This window comes from Protopterus annectens, chromosome 7.part0 (assembly GCF_019279795.1).
Source record: "Protopterus annectens isolate FY-2018-M chromosome 7.part0, PAN1.0, whole genome shotgun sequence".
NCBI classification, from domain to species: Eukaryota; Metazoa; Chordata; order Ceratodontiformes; family Protopteridae; genus Protopterus; species Protopterus annectens.
This window is the reverse complement of record NC_056739.1, coordinates 1,689,450,252-1,689,466,068: the sequence shown is the minus strand read 5'-3', so window position 1 is coordinate 1,689,466,068 and position 15,817 is coordinate 1,689,450,252. Positions and strand designations below refer to the sequence as shown.

General features: G+C 38.1%; 1 protein-coding gene across 1 annotated transcript in view; it reads left to right on the top strand.

The window, feature by feature from the left end:
- TICRR (TOPBP1 interacting checkpoint and replication regulator) overlaps positions 1–15,817 on the top strand; it is a 3,405,639-nt gene that overhangs the window by 1,668,176 nt on the left and 1,721,646 nt on the right. Inside the window, exon 11 of the mRNA XM_044078205.1 lies at positions 9,723–9,823. Coding sequence (XP_043934140.1) covers positions 9,723–9,823 — 101 coding nt within the window. The remainder of the gene's footprint in view (positions 1–9,722; positions 9,824–15,817) is intronic.

The window sequence follows — 15,817 nt, the reverse complement described above, 5'->3', positions numbered from 1 at the left end:
ACCTTGTGTCTGAGAGTCAAACGCCTTAACTGTTATACCAGGCCCCAGTCTTTAGCTGTATATATTATTTTTCATCCTTTTCATTACTTTTATTCTTTTCTACTTGTCCCTTAAATTTTCTTTGTGTTTTACCCTTTTACCAATAGATTTTTTTTTACTCCCTCCCAGTTTATCTTATTTCAGAACTCTTCTATGTCCTCTCTATTTTTTCCTCATCTTATTTTTCTACTATTTCTACTACAGCTACTAAAATTTCTACTTTGTTTGTTTTCTTCTTTTTCCTTACTGTTTTCATTTTTGCAATCCAGTCGTAAATGTCCAAATTTGTTACATTTATAACATTTCAATTCACTTTTTTTTTTTTGCATCATGCCCTATTTTCCCCACAAATTTAACATTTTGTTTTGTCACAGTTATCAAATGACCTGTTTTGTCTTTTCCCCAGTATTTTACAACATCCCATTTCCCCTCCACATTTATCAGGCTTTAGTATATGCATATTTTTTTCCTGTTTTTAACAATATTATGATCCCAGCTACAGGTCCATAGACCCCTTTTGTCATAAACTTTTGCTGTTCCTGTACTACTTTACATAAAGCTTTCAGGTGTCCTTTCAAAGTCGGTCTCTACCTCTGTTCAAAATTGTACACAAATCTTCTTTTTTGTTTCCCTGTTAAATGCTTTTATCATTTAATGATTTCATGGGTAACGGTCTCTTTTTTTCATATTCTCCAAGAAAATCTTCCATTGAAAAATGGTCTGAAATATGTCACAACATGGCTTTGATAAAAATAAATGTTCTTACTTCATGTGCTTGTATACCCAAAGGTGGTACTAAATTGTCCCACATTTAATACCTGTCCATTTCTTTGTCTTCTTCACTTTAAATACTTACCACATTCTACTTGTCAGCTCCTTTTCTTCTACTCCACTTTTGCAATCTTTTACTTTTTCTGCATATGTTTTCTTTTCCATCTTACCACTATTCTTCTGGATTGTCTTTGCATGTTCCTTTTGTATTTTCTCCATAATGTCCTCTGAGGAAACCTCTCCTTTTTTTTTTTTTTTTTTTTTAAGTAAATCATCCCACAGCCCTCCTGACTGGAGGGTTGTTACTAAACATCCATCATTTTCTGACTCATCTCCAGCAAACAGGTTTCTTTGAAACATTTTCTCAGAAACTTGCACACATTCTTCAGTCTCAATAGTAACTTTTCCTTTATTTCTTCCCCGACTCCATCTCCCACCTTGTTTCTTTGGGCCGCCTGTGCTCCTCCAGAATATTTTCAACTCAGAGCAGTGCTGGGTAAGGGAAATTCTCCAGTACCCTGGTCACATTTCCCCTATAACTACCACCTTGTGTTTCCCCAGAGAGAGGCCACTAACATAGTGGGACTGACATGATCAACAAGGGATAAATAAAATAAAAATATTTGGGTTTGGAAGATATTTTTTTCTAAGCTCTTTAACGTATTTTGAAGTGCTGGATTTTCAGTTTGTGGCTAGGGGGGGGGGGGTTGCCCATGAGCATGTTTATCCTGGGGATCCACTAAGGGGTTAATTTCTGAACTTGGTACCATACTTGTTATGGATGAGACTTGAACTCTGCTGGTATTGCAGCAGTGTTTGCTGTAGGGTTCTCAAGGGGAAGAGAGATGGCTGAAATGTGGAGACACCTACTTGCCACCCCCCCACACACTAATTATGCTTTTTCTGTTCCCTCCCCTTTGGGTTTCTAGCTGTGGTAGTGCTTTTGGTGTAGGCTAGGCCTATATCATCTGTTTTTGTGACCAAGACATCTGTGGTATCCATGATTTTGTTTGATACTGCATACAAGAAGTCTTTGGACCCACTTCATCACTGCTTGTGTGAGATCATGAAGTTTCTTCCCCTGGTATGGTTTGCACTGTCCATGCTTAAGGAGTCTTCACCATTTCCCTCTGTCAGTTGTTGATTTGTGGAAGGCTGTTAAGATTATTGTTGATTTTGGAAAAGGTGTTGCATTTTTATAGTTCTCTGTCTGCCGAATATCTCTGGTTAAAATTATGCATTGGAGGAACCACTGTTTGCATTATTTTATTGAATGATTAGTGCCGAGTTGTCTGACATAGAATTTCTTGGAGGAGAACTTTCAGTGGAGGAGTCTATTACTTTTAACTTGCAGTCCAGTGAGATAGTTGTGTCTGGTTGTTGGCTGTTTGGCTTTAACTTAGCCCACCCTTTCTAAGTTAGGAAATTATTCTTTTAACACCTACCTCTACCTTACAGAATGGTCTAGGTCACTTAAGCTTGTCACTTGTGTTTGCATTTGTTTATATATACCAGAGCTTTATTTTTTTTTTTTTTAAATCTGTGTGCTTTTTCTGGGTACCAGTTCTGACCTTTTCCTGTTGGTGGTTTAAACTTGTTTGTGGGTTAGCTGTGATCCTTGAAGTGCTTGTGACAGGTCGTCCTTTGATATTTGATCTGAGTTCATGGTCCCAGACTGGTGGCCACCTACTGAGCCTTGGGGCGATCTTTTCCATAGTGTTTTTATAGCCGTTGATGGGTGATTGCTGCTGTTGGAAGGCTTACACACATTGGCTCCCTTTAGGTTCCCTGGACATGTGGGCTGGGTTCCTATCCCTTCTAATTGTACTATGGAGTTGTGATTGCAAGTTTTTACCCTGTATTGGTTTGACACATTTTCTATAAATCTGTTATGTTTTGCCTTCTGGGGCAGAGGCTGCATATGGGTATTCCTTATTAGAGGATTTTTTTTTCACCTGTAAGCTTCATTGCCTATTAGACATGGCTTCTACTGCAGTTTTCATTCATATGAATGAGGACATATTGGCAATAACTCAGAACCTTCCAGTCATTCTTTTTTGTGGGGACACCAAGGTTGGTGTTAAGACTGGATCTCCTGAGTTGAGTACTCTTGAGAGCAGTCCTCCTACTTTATGGGGCATCTTGGTTCCTCCCATCCGTGAGTTGGATCAACAGAATAAAAAAGTGTTTATGGCTTCCTTTTCTGTGTTTGCTTTGAGATGCTTTTTCTGATTTCATGTATTTCTGTAGTATGAAGGGATGCAGTTGTCTTGCCCCTCTGTTCTGCCTTGATGATTGAATGTTATAGGCTTGGGGTGGCCTTATTTTGTTGCTTGACTTCTGATTTTTCCTTGATGCCTGACCAAGGTCAAGAAACAACACATGGTGTTTCTTGACTTTGGCCAATAAATGGCTTATGGTGTGCTTCTTTGACATAGTTGATAAATAGAGTGAGTTAACCTTTTCAGGATTGTTTTGTTTGCTTGACCTCTTTTAAAACCATTCTGGGGTTGTGATAAAGTTGACTGTTTGGTACCATGTTGATGAGCATTTCAAGAAACTTTGATATTTGGTGTTGAATGAGCTAAGTGGCAGTTCCATTTCATCTTTTTTTTTTTTTTTTGAGGTAGGTTATAATAGCAACCTTGAAGTGGTGGTGGTGAAAATGTAGCCATTTATATGAGGAGAAACTTAAAGGTGTTCCTTATTTCACTACCTTTGTTTACTTGTACCTTCATTTCTATGTAATGCCCTGATATTTTAAGGTGGGGGTCATCATAAGGGTCATTGTTGTGGTTTATTTCCTTGTACGTATAAATTTAGCATCTAGTAGACATCTTTAACTGACATCCAGAGCTGTTGGTCAAGCCTTTGGGACTGTTGTGCCCATGCTGAGGCCATCAGGGTAATGTTCTGCAGTAAACCATTCAGTTCCTTTTTTGTCTCAAGAAACTCTGTGTTAAAAGTCCGTGAGATCTTTCCAGGCAGCCTGCAAAGTGTGGTTAAGTGTCTAGTTGAAGAAAATCTTTTTTTCTGTTACTGTTTGACTTTATTTTTGATGTTTTCTTTTTTTGTCTAAGGTTGTTTGCTTTTGTTTTAGAGTTTGAGACCTGCAACATCCGCAGTAAGTTTTTTTATTTCAGATTTGTTTGAGACCCATAGAATTTGCAGAAAAGATAACCATCAGGAGTGCCTTCAGAAGACAAATTCTTCCAAAGGAGTACCATTTCAGAGCCCTTTTTTGCTTGGAGTAAAAATATTTGATCTAATGTTTTTCATCCATTCTTCAACTGATTGGTCTTAGATCTGACCTCGGCCACTTCTAAAGACTTTGCTTTATAACTCAAGCTCTTAGTCTTGCCCATAATCCTCCTTTCTAGTCAGAATTACTTCAGATCTTGTTTGCGAATGGATGTAGTCTTTGTAGCTCAGGTGTTTGGAGTGAATTGGATAATTGACATATTTTATTATGTATAACTTCATTTTGTTCCTCCTCCCGCTGTACTTCACAAATATGTGTATATATATATATATATATGTGTGTGTGTGTGTGTGTGTGTGTGTGTGTGTGTACGAGCGTGTCTACTTTGCATTTCACTGAATTTCAATTCACCCTCAAAAAAAATTGCTGAAAGTTCAAATTACTGAAAAGTCATGTCACTGAATGTGAGTACTGTTGGGCAAATAAAATTTGTATGCCATTTTCCCCCAATGTAATGTGATCCTGGAGTTAGTATATATAGTTAGGGGGGTGTGGTGGTCACAGCCCATCTACTTTTGGTTTTATAAGAAGAAAAAGATGATTGTTAGCTTTTAGTGAAGTGAGATTCATAAATATGAAAGCTAAGTAGGTGGGGGGGGGGCTACCCCCCCACATCTCCCAATGTAGGGGGCTGTGCCTCCCACACACCTCTAACTATATATACTAATTCCAGGATCCTTATTTCACTCCCTTTGTTTACTTGTACCTTAATTTCTGTGTAATGCCCTGATATTTTAAGGTGGTGATCATCATAAGGTTTATTGCTGTGGTTTATTTCCTTGTAAGTATGAATTTAGCAGCAAGTAGACATCCTTGTCAACTGACATCTAGAGCTGTTGGTCAAGACAAGACAGGGACTGTTGTGGCAAATAAAATATATATGCCCGTTTCCCCTCTTGAATGTGATCCTGGAGTTAGTATATACAATTAGGGTTAACTGCTGTCAGCTCTCCTCCTCTCAGTAGCAAACTACTTAGAAAGATCAGAAATAAAAGCTGTAATAGTGTTAGCAATAGACATGACGAAACACTTTACCTGCATATTCTCATTCTTATGGAGCAGAGGCAGTTCTTCTGTTTTGTAGATAGGAGAGAGAGCACTACTAGTTCATTAGATTTGTCTGCTGCACCCAGGGTCTTCAGTTAGATGCTTTGCCCTGGGATTTGCTACATTAGAATAAATTGGATTCACATATAGCCTTAAGTGAACAAGTCCTTGATCTAAGCCTTCTTGCAGCAGAGGCTGAGGAGGTCCCTTTGCAAACAATTCAGTTTTTGCCCAGTCTTGACATAGCCCTAATCCTACAAAGGTCTAGCCTAACATCATCCAGCAAGATATTTTTGGCCACCATAGCAGGCAGACTGTCCCTACCTCCAGGAGATGGTCCTTCTGAATGAGTTCTTTGCCATCCTAACCCAAAATACACCTGACATTTGGGGCTTCAAATATTATTGTTCCCTTGAGGACACTACTACCCATGACAAAAGAATAGTGGTAATTAAGATTTTATAGGAAAAGGGAAGTTATCCCTCTGACATAGGCAATCAAAGGGGATTTTACTTCTGAGATTCTTCAAGTGCATTTCATCCCAATGATGCTGTTTCTGGTCCCACACATCTCTGACTTCAACTGTGCAGATGTGGTGCACTGTGTTTTGATGGGTACAGGCCTCCTTGAAGATACAGGGAGATTGAACTGGTAGAAATAAGGAAATACACACAAATGTTAAAGGAATGATGTTCTGATTTATGCTATGGAAATATTAGTGTGTCACTTAGGGACATTGAATGCAACAAGAGTACCAGGGTCAGCCTTACACATAGGCCAGCTAACGTGCTGTTTCCATAGTTATTTGTTTTTAGAGCATTGCTGTAGATTGTTTCTTTGCTCTAAAAATAATTAACTAAGGAGCCCGTTTAAAAAAAAATGCAAACTATGTAGCAGGCACCCCGAGATGGAGGTGCTCCAACGGAGGTGACCAATCAGGTCATGTCATGTTAGACTTTAACTTTCTGAGGTTATGGAGCAGTCACCTTGCAGTACTCAAATGTATGCATAAAGCAGCATGATGCATACCTTTCAACAACTTGTCAGGAATTCAGGAGGTTTTGCATCAACATGCATTTATGAATAAAAATATGAATCCCTAATTTCTGCTTATACTGTCTGTAATCTTAAGCAATTTAACAGTGAATCAAAAATTGTACATGACATAGGTTAAAAAAATGGGACAAAATCAAAATGTTCTGCTGAATTCTGGATCGTTGAATGGAATGGCACAATGTGAAGACAAAAGTGGTTAGGCTAAGTGTAATCATTACTATTTTTTTTTTTTAAATAATGCTGGCAGTGGTCAACCAGATATTTTTGGCAGTGTTTTATTTGGTTCTTGAAGGTTCAGGGCAAGGTGTAAAATAAGCAGGAAGAAGGAAACAAAAGGTTCAAAATCAAGGATAAATTGTATATGCTACTCTCTTACTGTAATTTACTTAAAATGTTAATAGAACAATAGGTTTTGCATAGCACCATGCATCTTGTGCTTTGTCTGGTATTATTGATTGACTATAATCCTCCATGAATTGCTAGAAAATCACAAGTTTTACAGTAGTGTGAGCAGAAAAATCCATGACCGAGTTGAGAGCTATGTTGGGTAGCTTTTGTGAGACCAACACACAATAAGATCCGTCCCTCACCCTCTACTTAAAAATCTGGTCTTTTGAAGTACGCACATACAAAGTAGTGATAATTACCTGGGCTTTGTGTGGGGAAATGGGCTAGCTACTGTTAGTTGCTCATCATTGTGGCTTTGTGTGCATCTAAATGGAATACTTTAATTTGTAGCAAGTGACTGCACAGTACCACAGGGGATACTATTACCTCACAGCAAGAGGTTCCCCAGTTGGATTCTCAGCTAGGGTGCCTTCTGTGCAGAGTCTGCATGTCCTCCCTGTATTTGCATGGGTTTCCTTCAGGTGCTCCATTTTCTTGTCACATTCCAAAGATATGCACTAGGTGGATTGGATTCTCTAAATTGGCCATAAGTGTGACTGTGTGGTGTGGAAGAATTACTGCGGCAGGGCTAGCCACCTGGCGGTGTAAACCTTGGCTATAGATGATTGTCACTTGTGAAGTCACACCCCAACCCCATGCCCAAAAAATGGGAAAAGGAGTTGTGAATGGATGGATGTATTTAATTTGTGACAACTTGTTTGAGTGGAGCAAAGATGAGCTATTTTACATGGCAGGCAGGCATCTGAATTCTCAGCAGACACTGCTACAACTACTGGGTTGGCTGAATGAGAGTTAACTCAACCCTGTTGTCATTTGCTCAGTTTTAAACAGGTCACTCTCTGGCTTTGCAGAAGCTAGTGTCCATTTTTGAGAAATAAGATAGACTACTTAACCGGACACCTGATTTGCACAGGCAGAGTAGGTATAATTGCTGAGGCTCTCTTTGAAAGAAAAATGATTAGCTTTGTGGACTGCTTATTATTCTTGCTTTACAGGATTGATGTGATTTGTGTGAAGCAAACTGGAATATTGTACTATGTGGCAACTGTTTGTTTGGAATATAGGTGACATACATTACATAGCCCTCCCCTTTTATCACAGACCTGTCTGAATTGTACGTTTAAGTTGGTATAACTGTTTGATGGGGTTGTTTGGATGAAAGTAACTGGTCCATCTGTCACTTTCCCAATTTAAGCAGTCATCAGAGCTTCTTGAGGACCTGTGTGCTCCCATGCACCAAGGCTATACGAGTGGATTTTGATACAGGCTTAGTAATCACCCCTGCCCTGAACCCCAGCTAATCTAAAACCATCTCACATAAGAGGTATACACATGAGGTTGCTGTAGCTTGTGTGTTTGTTTGGGGATGATATCATTATTTAACTTTCCTCACAAACTTCAGAGGAATGCACAGAGGATCTCCATAGATTTGGCTTGGTATACTTGCTAGAAGTAACAGTTTAGAAACAATACTGTAATTTTTTTTCCACATTCCTCACCATGGAACATCAAATGCATATGCAGTTGGCTGTCTTTCAGGGAAGGATAAATAAGCATGCTATTTGTAGATGTCTGACAGAAAATATGAAAGATTTTATTTTTGTCCTAGTCTGACAGAGGGGGGTCTGTCTTTTTGTGGGGGAAGTGAGTAGGCATGCCAAATATATACATATATATATATATATATACACATACACACACACACACACACACACACACACACACATATGATTGCAGCAACCTGAAATATATAATGGTAGCCATTTGTGCCTTGATTGTTATCCCAATTTTAAACCAGATACATAGAAAATCACTGCTTTTTTGAGGGAGTTCAGGGAGGAATGTACCATTTCCTTATGCAATTTATGTATCCTCACAAGCATTTCACTTTTCAGTTTATTGTGCCATTACCTCTGCCAAAAGAATTAACTGCAAGCCTTGTGCACAGAGCCATATACAGTTTTTCAAAAAAACATGTTCAGCCCCCGAATCATCTCCTCTTTTATAGTAGAGGTGGTCTTGCATCTATCATGTTAAGCAATTCAGTTGCCCATTTTTCTGCACTAGATCTCAAAACGAAGAGGATGCAGGACACTGCTTTGAATATGCTTAGGCAATTAAAATATTTACTAAGGTGGCCAAGACATTCAGGCAAGACTGCTCAATGTTCTGTTATCCTAGCCAAGCAAAGTGTACCAGTATTTAACAGATCTTATATTTTTAAAAAATAAATAATATAGCTAGTCACAAGTCCTTTTATGATAACATTTGCAGAACACTTCAATAGGAAAGTGAGGGCTCATTTTATTAGAGCAGTAGCCACCATAGTATCATCTTTTAGAAATCTATCACCAAGCAAAGAATTCTGGCAGTATTTTGGAAGCAGCTACCTTAAACAATTCCACGCTTTCTACAGACATTACAAACTGGATGTGCAGTTTAGGAGCAGAGTAAAAATACCAAGTTTATTTTTTTCATTACGTTTTGTAATTTCCTCCACAGTTTGAGTCGGGCTATACACCTAAAGTAACAAACTGCTTTAGTTTTCTTTACATGTTGAATTGTCAGTATAGTCATCATAAATGTTTAAGTAACAGTATAATTATTGCATATTAGACTCCCAGCCATTATCCTCTTGTCATAGGATAATGTTTGCAAGATTAGTTCCATTAGTTCCCCAGCTCTTGAAGAAAGAGAGTAGGATAGGTGAATAGTTCTGGACTTTCAGCATCATCCTAGGACACGATGTGGGTTGGCTAGGTCTTTCCAGAGGTTGAAAAGAGAGCTTAGTATGACTGCATCCTAGTTGCTTCCAAATTTATTGATTTTTTTTTTCTGGAAAAAGTCACCTTCAAAAGGTCATAGGCTGCTCCCCCTTTTTTACGGAGCGTCATCCTGATAATATAGGAAAGAGGCCATCTCCACTTTTGGAGACATAATATCTCTGGATGGAAATCTGACCAGAAAGACAAGTATCCCACCTGCTTGCTGATTTCTGTGTTTAAGGAGTTGTACTGCAGAAATTATAGTTATTCAGACATCTGCTGTTACGTATTCTCATACAGCTGTAGTTTGCTGCTGTAATATACGCACTATTCATATCCCTGATTGTTTTTTTAAATCTTTTATCTTGCTGCAGGTAAAGTGCTGTAACCTGATTGAGAAGCACTTGTTAAAGACTTGCAAAGAAATCAGGCAGTATTTTGGAAGTGGCCAGAATAAAGAAAGAAAACTGATTGAGTAAGTGGAGATTTTTTTTTTAATCTGATGTAAGCGATTGTTTTTTTTATCAAGTTCAAAAAAATGTTCCCATCTGAGAATTATAATGAATGCTTGAAGTCTTTCATTATTTTCTTTTAAATGTCTTTTGAGAGGAAGGTACTTTGGATGTTGGGCAAGTGCAGCAGCTGTGGATTTTCAGCAAAGGTGAAGTAACTAATTAAAAATGTGTACAGAAGACAAGTGTCAGTAGTACTTTGTCTTTATCCATGATGTTTGTAGTTTCTTGTAAGTTATAATGACTGCATCATGCTGTGCATGTCATTCATTCTGTTTCTTAACCGACATAGTCTGACTAACAGCAAGTTGTTAGTGGTGGCCTAGGACAAAAGTTCCAAGGTATTTGATGTAAAGCTTTTCAAAAACAGTGATAAAATGCACAGTATACTGCTGAACATAGCAGTTTAGAAACCGATACAACACCTTACATACGACATGAGCACATATTAAAGTTTAGAAAGAGATCAGTAGTCTTCATGGTAGTGCTGTGGGTAGTTGCCTGTTTGCAGAGGAATGCAGATGGATTCAAAAATATTTAGGAAGAAGGCAGGAGTAGAAGCAAAGGGGGAAGTGGGAAGGGTTAAGACTTGGTTATGGATCAGATGTGTTTATGTATGAAGAAGGTAGAGCATGAAGTAAATTGCGAGTCACGAGTGGAGTTGGTAAGATCTGAAAGGAGCAGTTGCGCAAGTACAGATGTAGTTGGATGATGCATAGAATTCTATTTTTGTAGATAATTTTATTGTGGTTAGATTCTAGTACTTGATCTGGTGATACAGAATTCCATAATTTCGTGGCATGAGCAGGAGAGAGTCAATATGCAGTTGGTTTACATTTGCTAGCTTCTAGCTCGTTTGGGGATCAAGATCTTAGATTTTGAGAAGGGTTATATATGTTACTTTTAGTACAGTGGAAAGATATTTGAAGGGCTTGTATAAGATGTGTAGTGTTTCTTAGTTGGTGGAGAGTCAACTCGTGTTTAGCTCTTGCCATTTAATCTTTTGTAGAGCCATATACAGTGGTGCATTGTATGGGGATATTAGCAGCAAAGTGTGTGATTTTTTTTTTTTTTTTGCAAGCCCATGAGGCTGGGTTGTGGGAATGTTAGGGTCTATATTATCATATCTCATGCTCAGAAGAGCGAACGACAGATAATCGACCCTATGTAAGCGAAAGCTTACAACGTCGAAACTTCAGAACGATTATTTTCCAATGGAAAACAATCGCTGTTCCGAACAAAAAAACAGTAAAACATTGCTTACTGTGGGGGGCTTTGCCCCCCACACTCCTCCTACTTAAATATACCAACTCTGAGATCGCACTACAGTGCCGAAATGGCAAAGTAGCGAAAGTGGCCAAACAAATTCTTTCCCAGGGAAAGAATTTGCTGAAAAGCCACTTCACTATTTTGCCTTTTCGCGCTTTGCAGTTAGACAAACTCATTTGACAACCTGCGTCTGCGACAGCGTAATAAGGAACCGGAATGTTAGGCTAGATGATGCACAGAGGAGGATGGGTAGTAATAGGGTTGTAGCAGTGTTTTGTTGTGGATCTTATGTAGGGTTTTGACTTGGAAAGTATTCCCAAATATTTTACTGCTTTTTGAAATAATGCAGTCTTTGTTTTTCAAACTGTAGTTTGTCTAACAACTTCTAGAAGCTTTGTGTATGTGGCTAACTCAATTGGTGTTATGTGAGGTTATTGTAATGGATGAGATTTGTTTGTTTGAAGTTTGGGGTTCAAAAAAGACTAGCTGTGTTTTCTTAGGGTTCAGTAAAAGTTGTGTATTTATTAGCTGCTTTTCTAATCTGGAGAACGTTTCTAAAGTGACTTATTGCTGTGTAAGGGAGTTGGAAGAGCAAATTAGTGTTCTGCATACTGAACCATTGTGGTATTCTCAGTAAAGGTGTACATATTTACTAAGATGTTAAATGCAACAGGTCCAAGTATAGATCCCTGTGAGAGAGATATGGGAGCGGGACTAAGGTCGTAATGTGTTATGGCTAGAGATCTGTTGGATAGGTAGCTTTGAAACCACTTTAGAGTATTAGAGCTGAAGTTCATTTTAGCTATTTTCTTGGGCAGAAGGGAGTAGCGTGTCATGCTGAATGCTTTGGTTAGGTTTAGGAGGGATAGGTGTAGCATGAAGGCTCTGGGTTTTGAGTTTGTTGATGGTAAAATTTAGGAAGGTTAGAAAAATAGTTTCAGTACTACGATGTTGTCAGAAACCATGCTATGCATGTGAGATAGTTATTTTTATGAGATGGTATAGAAATTGTTTCCATATGCATTTTTAATATTTTACAGAGAGAAATAAGATGGTGTTGGGGTTATATTTTGTTAATGAAAATAATCTTGCCAAGGCAAGTAATGCTTGGATCTCAGTCTCCATGGTGGAGATGGGAAAGTTTTTCATTATGTACTACAACTGCAATATGTAAACATTTTCGTTTGTAAATGCTTGAAGTCTTTTGTCCTCTGACACACAACACAGTTGTAAAGACCCTTAAACACACCTTCCTATTTACTTCGTGAACTTGCACATTTTACAGTCATTTTTTTATCTTTAATACTGCCCTTGAAGAACTTGGAGAATCACACCTACCATCACTGCTTGGGATCTTCTGAGTCCACTTCCAGGGTGTAAGTTTGTACTTTACAACTTTTTTGTTTTCCCCTTGAGATCTTACCCAGTGGCATGCCTACTTCTGCCCTTTTGGTCCATTCATTCTGGCAGAAAAGTAGACTGGGTATTCCTGGGCTGCATGAGAGCCCTGCATATTCACCCCTGACCTGAAACTCGCATCAGTCCTCTCTTTCCTTTCTAGAGCCTGATAGTAGGGAGCAGCTGAACTTGTTTGTCCTGAGGTAAAACAGGACCCCCCCCCCCAAAGAGGCTGCTTTGAATCTGCAGTCACTGCCCCCTGAGGTAAAGTGTGCAGAATGTCCTGGAGCCCCCAGCCCAAAAAAGGAACATAATACACTCACACACACACCATGTCCCTTTTAACACTTAGCATACTTTTTGTTTTGCTAGTGATCTCAAGAACTAGTGTATTCACCTCAGTGTACACTATTCCACTGTGGTGGGCTAACAACCTTTAAAATACTCTGACAGAATCAACAATGATTTCTTACCGTGGTTCAGGAATTTCCAAATTGAAATGAGTGTAGCCTTTTGTGGCTCAGCCCAGCTTTGTAAAGGGCTCTCACTTGGCTCCCTTCTATACCCCTTCTCTACTCCGGCTTTGTTAACAAATTACCTTATGATATCCCACATCTTCTTTTATTTCTTCATGCTGTTGAGACTGTCATTTACAGGTCAAAACTCCTCTTACTCTGTAATTCACTCCCAACTCCAGTAAGACCTACATAAACTTCAGCTTTGGTTACTACAACCATCATCTTAACTCTTCATAAAAAAAAAAAAAAAAATACAGTGCTTTTCAGAATCCCCCAAAAAACTGTCAAATTGCCCCAAAAGAACTCTGAATATCTGACCTTAACACCATTAAAACCATTGCCTCCTTCAAATATCTAGGTCTCTGGCTCAGTCTGTGTCTCAGCTTTCATTCCTAAGGTCTCACCCCTTCTCTCTGCCATTGCCAGGTCTACTATTCGCAAAGGTGTACTTTTGGCCCATTTTGTGTATGCTTTCCCCATAGTCATGTAGTATCTACAAGTTAACACCTTTAAACTTCATGTAATCCTTTCTTCAGTTTGTAGATTCTTTAACAGTTTTCTGTCGTATGAACACCACTGTCTTACAATTAAAGACCAAATAGCTTCCAATTAAAACCACCTTCTTGGCAACAGTTGGTTCAAGCAGATTCTCCTTGGATTCCTTGCCCTTCTTTCTGCCAAATGCCATGAAAACAACTCTTCTGACAACATGTGTAACCATTCTCTACGAACTCCATCTCTTTCTGCACCTAGATCCTCACTACAAACTATCAGACATGCATTTTCCATAGTTCCAACAAAATACCAGGTTTATTCCAAGACAAAAAAACGATAAAAGTTAGTGCTTTTGTCTTGCTTCAATGAGCAAGACTTCTTCAGACTAATCAAACAAACAAAGGTTGCCATATTTAAATATTTGAAATAATCACATGGCCGCCTTAATGAATTAATTAAAAGCTTAAAGGTGCAGTTCATCTTAAAGGAAGTTTGATGATCATATAAATGAATACAGTTCATTACACATAAAAATTTAATCTGAAACAGTAAAAACTGTGAATAAAAAATAGCAAATATTAATGTCATACCATGAAATAATATAAGTTAATGAATAACCTGTAAAAATTGTTCTAAAGGGCAAACTTTATACTAATAAAAGAGCAAAAGATGTGTTTGAAAATATTTTAAAACTTTTTAAAAACAGTCCTATAAAATGTTGATAAAAGCCTTTTATTAAGATTAGTACAATATATTGGAGCGTATGTTTATGAAAAAAGATAGAATATAATCATGCAATGTGGAAGAATGCATTGTTTGTGTTAAATATATTAAATAAGTAAATAAATTAATGAACAAATAAGCTGATGATAATGCTGATCAGACCCCTACATATTTCATCTTTGCAAGTTCCTTAATTTTAGGACACAGGCTAATGAGCATAGGTCATTAAGACCTGGAGGGTTGTAGGCATTCACTTTTATCTGCCATAGTAACTCACACAATTCTTATTTCAAAGAATGCCCCCCCCCCCCTGAGGTCACGTTCCACTTTGTCGATGATCGTAAAAGTGAAACTATGTTGTGGGTTCTCATAAATGTGCTTAGCCAGTGCGTTTTCAAATTTGGATTTTCTGATGCTATATAAATGCTCATAGACTCTGTCTCTAAAATGACGATCGGTCTTGGCTATATAAAAACACAAGCATAATTTGCAGCTTGCCAAATAAACAACACCCTTAGTACCACAGTTGAATCTTTTATTAATTCTGTATCTTTTGTTCCTGATGGTGAAGGAGTTGCCATCATCCATGTACCTGCAATAATTGCTGCTTTCGCATTTGTACATGCCTGGTGCCCTCACTTGTGGGATTCTATTTCTTTCCAATAAAGTTTTAAAATGTAATCCTTTTTTATAAACACTAATGGGCTTAATTCCAACCATACCACCCAGGTGTTCATCTGGGTCTACATTACATATCCGAATGCTTAAATGTTCGAATCGCTAAAGATCGACCTTTAGCGATCAAACATTTAAATGTTCGAATATGAATAGAAATTTAAAAAAAAAAATGTAAAGTCAGACTCCAAGATCGTGCTACAGTGTAGGGAATGGGAAATTTCCCATTTCCGCACTGTATCGCACTGAAGTGCGATCTCGGAGTTGGTATATTTAAGTAGTGGGGGGTGCAGGAGGGCTTGCCCCCCTGCTTAAACCCTTTACTTTTTCTTTCTTTTTTTTTTTAATTTTATTTTGTTGCATATTTGAACATTTGAATGTTCGATCGCTAAAGGTCAATCTTTAGCAATTCGAATATTTAAGCTTTCAGATGTGTAATATAGACCTGTTCATCTGAGGTTAACAAACTCCATTTCTTGTACAAAATTTGGCGTATCTCATAAGCATCTATACTGAAAGTAGTAGTAAAAGTTATTTTAAATGGGTCTAGAGTATCTGGTTGATTTCGTTCCCTATTAGGCAAGTTATTGGTACTAGTATCAAGGTCTCTTGATAGAATAGGATTAAAAATTCCACTATTCCTCTTATATTGCACCTCCCCTATCAGTTCTCCTAATAATGATAGGGGGTACCCTTGTTTCAAAAACATATTGCATAATGTTTGGCATTTTGTTCTGAAATCGTCGTCAGACCATACGGGCCGCTATGACTAGTTGGTCTTTGATGAAGGATCTCTTTTGCTAATAGGGGTAACAGCTGGTGAAATGGAGAAATGAGTTGGAGTTGGGTATGTTTTCTATGAATTCTGGCTTTAAAAGC